The sequence below is a fragment of the Hibiscus syriacus genome, unplaced genomic scaffold, assembly GCF_006381635.1.
Source record: "Hibiscus syriacus cultivar Baekdansim isolate YM2019G1 unplaced genomic scaffold, ASM638163v2 tig00110674_pilon, whole genome shotgun sequence".
NCBI lineage: Eukaryota > Viridiplantae > Streptophyta > Magnoliopsida > Malvales > Malvaceae > Hibiscus > Hibiscus syriacus.
The window spans coordinates 178,577-191,690 of NW_024062819.1; the positions used below are offsets into that span (position 1 = coordinate 178,577).

The 13,114-nt window shown below is 33.1% G+C and overlaps 2 protein-coding genes across 2 annotated transcripts; both read right to left on the reverse strand.

Annotated features, from left to right (window-relative positions):
• Window positions 1–547: 547 nt before the first annotated feature.
• LOC120137470 (putative E3 ubiquitin-protein ligase LIN-2) lies at window positions 548–2,702 on the reverse strand. Its single transcript, XM_039153201.1, has 4 exons — window positions 1,681–2,702; window positions 1,445–1,592; window positions 1,034–1,276; window positions 548–931 (listed from the first exon to the last, which is right to left on the reverse strand). The coding sequence occupies exons 1-4, from the start codon at window positions 2,481–2,483 to the stop codon at window positions 563–565; spliced, it is 1,563 nt and encodes a 520-aa protein (XP_039009132.1). The 5' UTR covers window positions 2,484–2,702; the 3' UTR covers window positions 548–562.
• A 15-nt stretch (window positions 2,703–2,717) lies between these two features.
• On the reverse strand, window positions 2,718–4,014 carry LOC120137584 (putative E3 ubiquitin-protein ligase LIN). The gene is made up of 2 exons (XM_039153305.1): window positions 2,917–4,014; window positions 2,718–2,838 (listed from the first exon to the last, which is right to left on the reverse strand). Exons 1-2 carry the CDS (start codon window positions 3,888–3,890, stop codon window positions 2,718–2,720), a joined length of 1,095 nt encoding a protein of 364 aa, XP_039009236.1. The 5' UTR covers window positions 3,891–4,014.
• Between the last annotated feature and the right edge of the window lie 9,100 nt (window positions 4,015–13,114).

Below are 13,114 nucleotides of genomic sequence, written 5' to 3' on the forward strand. Positions count from 1 at the left end.
CAAGAGTTTAGAGAATTTCCCAAGAAAATTATTGCAGAGAATGTTTTAGCGGAGTAAGGCATGTGAAGGCGGCCCAATTTGAATGAGACAATTGTATTATTCGGTGGAAAGATCTGCCAATTATTTTCACCACTAGATAATATATCCACCACAAACTCTCTTTTTGTTGGATATTTGAGATATCAGTTGAATCCGAACATCCACTGCCTAGTAGCCATGTGGCATGACCCCATGTTTGAGGAAGAGATTTTGCACAACTTTGGAGAAAAATTATCTTTCAGATGAAAACAAATGGTCATTGGAATCATTTGTCATGCTAACCGATCCGGCAAAACTGTGATATTCCGTGGAGAATGGACAATATGTTATGTTATTCGGATTCGGGATGAGTATTAGTTCTGAAAAAGTTATGTTTAAGCACTTAAATACATGTAAATCACTTTTAAGTATTGAATCTCTGCATTTCTTTAACAAGCCGGGGCCGTCTAGGCCTCGAGCTCTGGCTACCGGTGCCACACGATGCTTGTGATGATTGAATAATCTCACCAGGATCCGTATTCTATCAAAGATGAACAGGTTGAACTCTCAATGATTGACAATGGCTAGCTTTGAAAATGTCACCACAGCGTTTTGTGATTTGCTGCAATGAGAAAGAAGCAAGCACCCTTTCTTCAAGTACTCGATCAGAATTCGAGGATTCTACCAACTGTGGCCCGAGTATTGAGGATGCCGTGACCTGGAAATCTTTATCTCTAACCGAATTCAGAAAGCGGCTCATCCAGGCAATAGTTACCAGGCTCGCTCGTGCTAAACTAGGAATGCCCTTTGCCATGGAATTCGAAAGAGCAGCTAAGAATCTCTTGTTACCACTTTCAAGCAATGCCATTGCAGCTTTCCTTCGCCAATTATCTATTTCTTCCTCCTCTTCATGCTAGCGAAAACAAAATCGATCGACATCAGAAAAGAATTATCTGAAGAATTGTAGCTACATTGAGAAGCTTGATATCTTGCAACTAAATATAGGCAATCTTACCCAGAAATTGTCACCTATATCCTTCATGTGAAATGCATCCCCTAAGCTCTCATGAAAGCTTGCTTGTTTCAAAAGCCAAGTTTCGGTTGTTGCCTCTCCCGTGTGAGAAAATCGGCCTCCCAACATCGTAAGTGCTTTGGCGGATTGTTCTTGAATCTTTCCATTACACTTTTCACAATCTAAAGATTCTATAATTGCCTCAACTGCTTCTTCTCTATAAACACTGCACCTCAAAGGATCTCCCTGTAAAACGACTTTAATCCATGAGTTTCGAGTCAAAATATTCATAATTATACTCTTTCTTGGGGTACAAGGTACCATATTAATGGAGAAAAAAAGATTGAATATCTAATGGATATAGAGGCATCGATTTTGGTATATAATGCTGTGAATGACAATGAAATTAGTTACCAGCAGATCAAGCTGTAACAAGAGAGCTGCAACCATGGGGCGTTCTTCGGGTACAGCTTTCTTTAGGTATGCTAATAGAATGTGCATGGTATTCAAGCCTCCCCACCCATTCAGCAGATCATTTAAGAACTTTGTTATCAATGTTCTTCTGTTAGCATTCACTTGGTAATAAGGATATGTATTTGAAGTTCGAGAACTAATAAGAAAATCAAGGTAAATCGTAATCTGATCAGTACCTGTTTAGGCAGAGGAGCTCAATTATTAAGGCAATAACAGATCCATTAGAATTCTTACGGTTCACAATGATAAGTTCGATTAGAGATGCAAGGTTCAATTCATCAGCTAAGTAGTTCCGACAACTTCCATCGGCTCGAATGCAGCAGGATATGATCAAAACAACCTTTTTCCTCTCGAGAAAACCACCGATCTCAACATTCCTTATCAGAAGGCTCAATCCCCCGATCGAAACCAGTTGACAAGCATTCTCTAAGTTTCTATCTTCATTAAAACCTGTTAAGAGTTGGTCTAGGACGTAAAACGCGGCGACTCGAGGACTACATTTTACAGTAAATAGAGTCTGCAAATGCACTCCAAACTCTAAAACTCTAAGGCTTAAAGGAATCCACTCAGGTAATATCAGATGCTTAGCCTTTGGCTTCAACAAGTAAAGCAGCACAGCAGCTTTTAAAAATATACTACTATTTCTCAACAGTTTTAAGAAGACTTTGAGCTGTGGATCTGAGTTAAGTATTATCTGCCTATTCAATTCACTCCTATCCGCAAATTCTGCTAAAATTGATATCGCTAATTCCAGAATTTCATCATCATTCGAAGCAAACAAAACCTCGAGGATTGCCTCGACAACAGGTGGTTTTGTTAATGCAGCTTCAATGGCAGGATCACCATGTGAGTCCAACCATGCTTTGGTCATTACCCGGATTGCGATTTCGCAGTCACTTAGAATATCCGACGAGCAAACAGTGGCAATGACTTTGCTTAGATCACTCAAAGGAAGATCCACATTATCCAACATTCTCATTGAATTGTTTCCGACAACGATTTTCCCTTTTACCAAGCATCCTGTTGGCCTAGTTCGGCAGGTGAACAGCCGGAAACGGCCTGATTTTCGTGTTTCGGGCAATAATTCAGTTCTTGGAGTGCTATAAATCTGGCATGATGACGACCTTCGATGAGTCCTTGTCTTGTCCTGCAAAGTTTCAGAAACATGAATGATACTCTCTAATCTAACAGTAAGATAAAACAATTGCTGTTTTTACATTACCATGATGTAGATTTCTTCATCCTCAAGGCGACATACATCGATTGATGCCCTGATTCGACGATCGAGCAGCATCGATTGCCTCTCAGCTGTGGCAACGAACACACTTTGATACCTTTAGAACATATAAAACAATTAGAAAACAAGTCAAGAATTCTCAAGAGAAAATGACCGAATCTAAATTAGTAACTTCAAGTTTCGATTAACAGAACATGAAGCATACGAATCGGATGATTGTCTTCTCGATGATCCATAACTAGAACTTGATGGCAAAGGCACTGTAGGAACTGGTGGAACTTTAGCTCCAACTTTAAGCCACTCTTTATAATACATAGCGAACTTAGCTGTCCCCATATCCATTTGCTCATTGTAGAGCTTACTTAAAGCTTTCAATTTCGTCTCTTTCGGGGCATTGTTTGAGTTGCAGAGAAGTTCAAGTTCTTTGTGGTACCAAACCTTAAGGTGAAGAAGATGTGGAAGGAAGAAATGGTCCCATAAATCTGGGAAAAAATGGGTTCTTGCTAGAAAGACCGAATCACAAAACACTTGAAGTAAATGCCAAGCCGATAATCTATCGTTCTTCTCGAGCTTGTAAACTATCGATAGGTATAACCGAGCACACACCGAGAGATGAGAATCGGGAACCCTGCAAGTTGAACCATTCAAGGGAGCAACAATGCTCAAAAGCTTAATCGAATTCTTCACTAATTTCATCCTTCCTTCCAGTTTGTTGTCTCGATCCAATACTAACTTGTCAATGCTCTCGATTCCAAGTTCGATATCCATAACAACTCGATTATCCGCTTTCAACTTTGATAAGCAAGATCTGCATTTTTCTTTGATCATTTCACGGAAAGTCTCGTCTTTTATGAACCTGCCAATATAGCCACTGAGCAGTGATATCACAGCTTTAATGGCGGATTCATCTATTGCAGGCTCTTCGGGTTTCAGTTTCGACACCCTCTTAGACAAAAACACGGAAGACCCTTTTCGAGTAATAGTCTTGTCGTCCTTGTGGTTCGAAGTTTCCGAGCTTTTTCGGCCATGGCAGATGTAAATTGGCAGTTGTATGGACTCATCTGGTGCTTTGAAATCTCTGGGATTCTTCAACGATTTGCCTTTTTCGAACCCTTGTTCGTTGAGCAAGTGTTGTAATGAAGAAGCCATTGATGTTGAAGAAGCAGCAATAAGTAAATGGAGAGTTTATAAAGATTCACAGACATTCTTTCGAGAAACTAACAAAGGAAACCAGGACAATTAGCCTTTGTGGGCGGTGGTTTTGTTTGTCCCTCATGGGACCGTTAAAATGTACATCTCTTCATTTTTTTTAACGGTGAGTGTATGGTAAAATTTGAGATTTTTAAAATAGTTAAATTTAATATTTTTATATTAATTTAGAGTGATTATGAGATAATATTTATTTGAAATATTTTCACTCATTCATTAATAAACGCTTAAACATTCTTATAGACGAGATACTCGAACTCATAATCTATTAAGATAATAATATTCCCTTTAGGTGACTTGATTGGTGTTTAAATTTAATATTTTTAGAAAACATATATAATAATTTTATTTATAAATTATTATATATTATTACATTTGTCAGAGTTAAATTGAGGTATTGGACTCCGTACAATAAAATTGAAAATCTCTCTCATTTATTCTGTTTATATCTCTTGAGTTTGTTTTGTATTTTTATTGAGAATTATTATCGATTATTAAATCTCATTTTTGTAATGTAAAAAATTATTGAATCTTGAGAATATGTTACATTATGAATATTTTTAATGAGAATTTTTTAATATAAAATATTTTAAAGTTAACATCACATGTTGAAATACATTAAACATACTAATGAACACTATTAATTAAATTATTCTTACTAAAGAAATATTAAGAATTTTAATAATATATGTTTAAAAAAATTAATAATCTATCTAAAATTAATCCTTTGTGAAATTTTAGTTTCAATTGTAATATAAATATAACTAATTATATTTTTTTATTAAAAATCAGAGTCGGCTCCAATAGGATCACTCTAAGCAACCACTCATAGCGCCCAATTTTTTTATAATTAGGGCCTCAATTTTTATATTTATAATTAAAGCCCTAATTTTTATAATTTCATAAATTTTTTAGCATTTGACATTCTTTTTTCAATTCTCTTATTAATTCATTCAATTTTAAATTAAATTTAATCACATTTTTTTATTTTATTCAAATCGTATTCTTCAATTTATCAAATATTCTTTAATTTGTAGTCTTCTTCAATCTCAATCTAACAATAAAATAATATACAATTCTTTTTATTTATTTATTATTCAAAATCAAGCTATGTATCATACACATTCAATTTCTTTATATTTATTCTGTCTTAGATGTATTTAAGGCGTTTTTAATAAAATAATAAAAATAAAGTATTTTCACAGAAATTAATCAGTTTTATGATTTATTTATATAGTATTTAATTAATTGTTTAAAATAATAAAATATACTTTCGTTTTATAAATGTAAATTTTTGAGTTTTTGCTCAAGACTCGAAAATGTCTGAGACAGCTCTGCCAGCAATGATGATTCTGGAGGCCGGGTGGGGGCGGTCGCCCCCTAAAAATCTAAAATTACCATATATTTTAGATTTCTTATTTATTTTCCATTGAAATATGTTTTCCTTCCCATAAAATTTAGTTCGCCCCCTAAAATTTTATAAATTCAAGTTTGCCTCATAACTTAAAATCCTATGTCCGTCCCTGTCTGCCAGTGGCTATCGTTCATCACCATAATCCTATTCTAATTATAAATTATTATTATTATAGAAATAATTAATTTATAACTAAAATATATTATTTGCATTATAGAAATAGGTAATTTAATATTTTTATGTATTTTAATAATAGAAATTTGGATGGCGACCTATCAACTTTATGATTCACGAGACAACGGATATGTTGAAGGATACTTTTGTCCATCTCTTTGTTTACTAGTATAGTATGCTGTCCAAGCATGCAACTTTTGACGATGTACAAAAATGGTTAAATTATTTTTTTAATATTTTAAACTATTTAGATTCAATTTTACTTCTTATAAATATCATTATTTGAATTTACGTCATTAAAGAAAAATAAATCATCCTAAAACACTTAATAAATTCAAGTGAGGCTAAATTAATTATTGAACTGTACGATCAAAGTAATTAATAATTAATAACATTTTATGATTTTTCTTTATCATTTATATCATTATCAATTCTAAATTTCTAATGATACATATAACTCTTAAAGTTTATATTTTTATGGATTTAATTTTATTTTCTTTAAAGTTAATCTTGATCTCATTCTTTTTTGAAAAGATACTTATATTTTAAGTGAGGCGATTAGGTGATGACGAGAATATAAACCTCGTTAAAAAACTTACCTAGATAACTTCTCTATATCTAGGTGAAGGAAAAAGAGTATATACCATGCTCAAGTCAATACAACAAGGATAAAACTCATAACAACACATATAAAACAAGGTAATACAGGTTTACAGCGATACCTTCCCGTATTTAGAATTTCTCCACAAGGCAGACTCAATTGTCCCTCAATAGGAACCTCATTAAGAAGAGGTGTAGAGGCTCCACGATGGCATCAATCGAACCCTTTCTCTTGAGTTCATTGAAGCTCTCTTAAAACACAACCCATCTTCGGTCTCTAATGTCGTCATACATTGAGAGTATATGTCCATAGTATCCAAACCACGCATACCAACCCAGACAGTTTCTTCACATTATTCATCCAATATTTTCTAGCTAACAACATCAATCCGACACTCACAAACCATATGGATCGCTCCAGCACTTATTAATTTCACTTGCTCTACCTGGATGAATCGGTTGAATATAGGTACCAACGCAATTCCTTATCTGCAATGGGGCCATGCCTGCTTTCACCTGCAATAAGAGGGTGTGCAACCACTACATGCATGCCAACAGGGCGTGAACACTCCAAACAGCAACACGGTAACTACCCACTAGCTTTCATCCATATGAACGGTTGAACTCTCCGCGCTCCTTCTTGAGCTAATTCATGAGCCTCAGCGTTTCTTTCTCTGTGAGTGAATCTTACCTTCCAGTTTTGTCTTCTACAAATCTTGAAGCATTCGCCTGCTAAATCTTTGAAAGGCGCTGGCACTATATTCGGCTTCTCGATCCAATTCATAGCCATCAAACAATCCTACTCTATTATTAGTATGTTATCATGCATCCATCTAGATAACTGACATGCTTCTAAGATTGCAACCATTTCCGCACTAGTAGAATCTGATTGTCCAATATGTCTCGCGAAGCGTATTAAGGTCTCACCATTATGATCACGAAGGAGTCCGCCGATTCCAGCAGCCCCTACACTACCTTGTACTGAAGATTCCACATTAAATTTTAATTCGCCTTCAGATGGAGCAGACCAGGACCCTGCACTCGGTTTAGTAGGTTGTACCAGCTAAATAGAGAGGCTTGAATGGCACCTTATAAAGTCATTAATGGAGAAAACTACCTCTGGCCACCTGCTGTTTACCCATAAGCCAATACCCACTAACTCTAAATAAAAAATACTCTTTGCATCACACGTTTTGTTATTAAATATAACCTCATTACGACCACATGGTCCAAACTATCCCAAAAAAAGCAAGTTTCCACTAGGGTTTGAGTGACTGTTTTAAGGATTGATGTTCCCATAGAGTAAATAAACTTCTCAGAGACCCCGGGATAACTAGGCTGATACTCCAAGAGAGGCACCATCCTTGCCATATTTTCCAAGCCACCTCACAATGGCAAAGAAGGAGATCCACAGTGTCTTCAAATTTATCACATAATGCACATCTGCCCAAGTCTTGGATGATCACTTCCCTCTTCTGAAGTTCATATCGTATTGGAATTCGACCTTGGACAGCTTTCCACATGAATGCCTCCACATTCGATGGTGCCAAACCTGCCCAGATAGCTTTCCACATTGGATCAGCCGTAGTTCCTTCACATACAGTTTGCTCACAATAGCCGTTCGGCGAGTATGTCCCCAAGGAATTGCCTTCCCACTTTATAAAGTCGTGACTAGCCCGATTCATTGCACCGTGATTCAGTGTTGCTATAAAGTTGTGCCATTGTTCTACTTCCCAGTCAAATAGGTTTCTTCCAAGTTGAATGACCATTCCCATGAATCATTAGTTTTGACTCCGGAATCTCATTCTTTGCCCTCTTTCTTCATAGCTAACGCATAGATTCTCGCGAACATATCTTTGAGTGGTCTTTCTCCCGCCCACGGCTCCTCCCAGAAACTAATTATTTTCCCATCGCCTAGAATAAACCTCACGTTTCCCATAAAAAAAACGTTATTTGAACTGGAAAGAGGCAGCGTTATGTTTCTCCAAATCCAAGACGCTTTTCTACACTGGGTAGCTCTCGGTAGAAGGTTTTTGGATTTAGTGTTCATTCTCGCATCGATCGTCTTTCTCCACATTCTTTAAAAAAGTAAGTTTAATATTTAAAAACGTTAACATAATAATTCATACGACAAGTCGACAATACACGATACTTCATATTATTATTAATTTTTAAAAAAAATAAATATAAATTACACATAAATTATCAAAAGAATTGTTATGTCAACACCATTAAAAAAGTTATGTCGTGTTAGCCACTATTAGAGATGGTCATGGTCCGGTTGGATTTTTAGCCTATTTGAATATGATCAATAAATTAAATCATTTCACATGCATTCAGGTTTAGGAGAACCCCAATAGATCTGATTTTTAGGTCAAGCTCTACATCTGATTCGACATGTTCTAATTATATGTATTAAAAATATATTTTTAAGACATAAAGTAAGGACTTAATTGAAAAAATAAAATAGAAAGAGATATTTTATAATTATCTTTATATATTTAGAGATAATTATAATATTATGTCGGACAATGTTAGGTTAAACTTTTTTTACCCTAAAATCAAACGTAACCTGACTTGACACCATCATTAAAATGAACTCGATCCGATTCGAATTCAAAATTTTAAAATAAAAACTGACTTATTTAAATACGATCGAAACTCATATAGCCTAGTGGTGCATAACCCATATTTAATCCAGATATGTAACATACGGTTGAATTTAACCCACATATTGATGTACTTTACAAAGTGATTAGATACGATTATCATAATGTAAAATTCTTTAGTACATTATTCCGTATGTTTTATTACTTTATTTCTTATTTGAAATATAAGATTATTCGTACACTACTAAAATTATCACAATGTAATATATATATACATTATAACAAAAGTTGGAGATGATTTAGGAAATCATTTTATTTATTCAATTGCATGAAAAAATCAGGAGCATGTTTACGACTAATTTGGGGCTTATTAAGAAGGGAGGCAAGATTTTATGTTAGAAGAATGAACTTATAAAATTTTAAGAGAAAAAAAAATTATAAACTTTAAGGGAAGAGAAAATATATTTTAACAAAAAATAAAAATAAAATATCTAAAATATACATGAATTTAAAATTTTTATTAAGAAGGGAGGTAATATTTTATGTTTATATTTTATATTTGACCATAAAATCATTTGATTTTGATTTTTTAAATTTAATTATATTATAGATTTGGATTTTGATGATATTTTATTTATATAATATTTAGATTCAACTATGAAATAATTTGATTTTAATTTTTTTACAATCTAACTTGTCTTTCATTGGGTTTTTAAAATATTTTCAATATATTTCTAATTTATTCGAAACGCGCGCATATATATATATATATATATATATATATATATATATACAGTGTCTTGTGTTTATGTTTTTATTATTTACTTATTCAAAAAATGATTTTATTATATACAAAACAATTAAATATTAAAATTTAAATTATTTAACATCTTTTAATTTATACATTGCATGAAAATATAAATTAGTTTACGACATTATCGGAATCAAATGATGTAATGGTATTCTTAATGAACGGTAGCTTTTGCTTACATTAAGAATATCTTTTTTTAAAAATGTAGTGTAAAATGTGAGTTAATTGATGGAATATGTCGTTTTAAATTCTAATTAATTAGGTAAGAAATTCTATGTTTAAAAGTAGGAAAAATATTGATATTAAACAATCACCTGAAATAATGAACTTCATTCAGTGATTGATATGGGTTAAACATGATTAAATTTTGATTTCAAATTTAAATATAAAAATTTTATATCTCAATCTGATATTTAATTCGATCAAATTTAAAAAAAATATTACTCACCCCAAACTTAAGGTAAAATTCCCTTAACCTTACTTGACCCAAAATCACTTCAAAACCTTAAATTTGCTAAACTATAAGTTATTATTCTACATGAAAAAAGAAAAAACATACCAAAAAAATCAAAAAATGAAACTTAAAATAGAGAATAAAAGAAGTAGTTTATATTTTTAGTATTGCAATTTTCGATGATGGAGGGATATTTCTAGTATTGTAATTTTAGTTTACCCAAATTCGGTACGATTTAACGGAGGAAAAGAAGATCCGACATGAAATAGACAAACGATTTTTGCCTAGATTCATAGATATTAAAATATTTTCTGGTGAAACGAACATCAAATTCAAAATTAAAAGACTTGAATGGGTTGTCAAAAAATTTTAGAGTTCGATGCAACCAACGACGGTATACAATGTGATTTTCAATGATAATTTTAGAGATTTAGAAATTTTAAAATAGAGAGACGAGAGGATTCTCGGAGGAGAGAGAGTGCATAAGAAATAAATGAAAATTACATATATGAACTTTTATAATAAAATAATTTGAAACAGATCGAGACATATATTTTTATCATAAATTCTTTTTCTCTCAACACGTAATTGATTATTTCTCTTCTAAAATCCATTCCGCCCCAATCTAAATCTTTTTTAAAAATAATTTTATAAAATCAAATTAAATCTAAATTGTCGAATCTAAATTCCTTATTTGTCCCTTCGTCCAACAAGCAAATATATATAATTGAGGGCTCTTGTCTACAATTTTTATCCCTATATATTTTTATTATGAATTTGATTACATCATCACGTAAATAAAAAATATCATTTTTGAATAAGTATATTTGGTAAATTGATTAAATTATTCATTTTTGTTTCCTATATTCTCTTAATTTTTGGATTCTAGACATATTAGAAGCACATATTTTTCTCTCCGAGAGTATTTCATCCCCCATCCTCTACATAGAATTAAATTAGATTTAAAATTTGTCAAAGAAAATATATATCATTTTTGTCTTTGTCAAAAGAATAATATTATTCGACTGCTACTGTAACCTCTTAAACTCAGCCTAGAAGTTATAATTGAATCAGGGTGTTGATCGCATATATGATCCACAAACGAAAATTTTTAATAAGTCATTATGAAAATGTTTACCAAATATAAAATCAGAAATAAACTCATGCCACATTTTAAAGAGGCCGAAAAGTAAATAGTAAACCACATACAATGTATAATCGAGACCATACTTCCGATAACTAAACTGATCCTATATCTGGATAATCTGAAAAAGAAAGACAAACAGAATGAGCTACAAGACTCAATGTGTCCTCTAAAAATTTAAGCAGGTAATATCGTAACACAGAAAAAAATTCAAGTATAAAATAATAAATAAAAATAATAGCAGAATGTTCAAACCGAAATTCACAATCTTACATTTTGTTCTAAATCAATAGAATATGCACATTACCTTACAAGTAAACATCGAAAACTGAATACCAAAATCGGAATGGGAATTTAGCCCTCATATGAGGATCCCAAATAGAGTTAGGACGGATATATAATCTCATATAGATGTCAGAACGGGGAATTTATCCCATGCAGATGTCAAAACGGAGAGTTTATCCCATGTAGATGTTAGAACGAGGACTAAGCCCATGTAGAATCAGGACGGGGACTAAGCCCATGCAGAATCAGGATGGAGATTATTCCCTCCATAGAGGATCCAATGCATATATCATAAATGCATCAATATGCAAATTAACTGTGATGTCACATTATTCATAAGTCAGATATATCGCGTATATATATATATATATATATAATAATAATATCACAAACATGTTTACATATAACATATAACACGTTAAATATATCAAACAATTCAAGGGGATACACCTATAAGAGAAAAATGCATATCGGTCAGGCCTTACATTTCCCACGTTAGTAGTACTAGGTCTTGCGGAATGGAAACCTAAAACAGTACTAGTATATGAACACAAAATACATAATTCTAAACGGTAAAAGATTATAAAGTCACAAAAATAATACTTACGCATATCTCAAGACAAACGGGCAGAATCAAACTGAGTTGATCGATAACAGTCAGGGTCAACTGGTGAATGATGCTGAGAAGTGTGAATACCTTTGGAAATCAATATCAGAAAGTGAGTTAAAAATCCCATAATTTAGGGCTTTTTATTTGCTATGAATGGAACCATTCAGCGCTGAATGTTGAACCGTTAAGTATTCAGCGCGTTTGTTTCGTACCTCTGAATAATTCAGTGCTGACTGATTCAGAAAAATAGGGTTGAATGATTCAGCATCAAAGTACATTCTGAATGATTCAATGTCATTATTAAACAGCATGTCACATTCAGAGCTAATTCATATAAAGCCTCTAAATCATTCAGCATTTAAATCATTCTGAAGTAAACAAACAACTCCTTACTTAATTAAATCGTAATTTTAAGCAATAAACGATGCAAAATAGGGCTTTTAGGTCAGCATTTGGCCAAATGGACTGTGAAAACGAACTTATGACATCGAAAAACATAAATATAGGTGGTTTCAGAAAAAGTCAATGGTCATATTTAACGGTAAAAGTCAATAGTAACGGTCAATGGGTCGATCAAGCAGGTCGGGTGGACGGATTGGTCAAACGGGTCAGGTCAATGAGTCGGTGATTGACCCAGTCAGTTTGGTCTAAGGGGTGACCGGTTCAGCCTGTCCAAAATGTCGAATGATTCTCACGCGCAAACGGCGACGCATGGGAGACTTTACGGTGGCTGAAAAAATACCAAAATTTGTAAAAAAATAATTTCAACTATGGGGAAACTCTTATTAGGGTCAGTTTGCGAAAAAAGATAAAGGAATATGGAGCTTTTAGCGAAACTCGAACATTCAAAATTTCACCGATTTCAAATGACGATGGTGAACAGAAATCCAAGGACACCTTACGAATAGGGTCGATGATAAGAACGTAATGGTACCGGAGGTATCGAACACCTCCTCTCAGTTAGCAATTAATCAGAGAAAAACCAAAAACATTTTGTTGAGAGAGAGAAAATAGAGAGAGAAACAACTAAGGTGCTTATTTTTTTCAAAATACCAAATGGTAA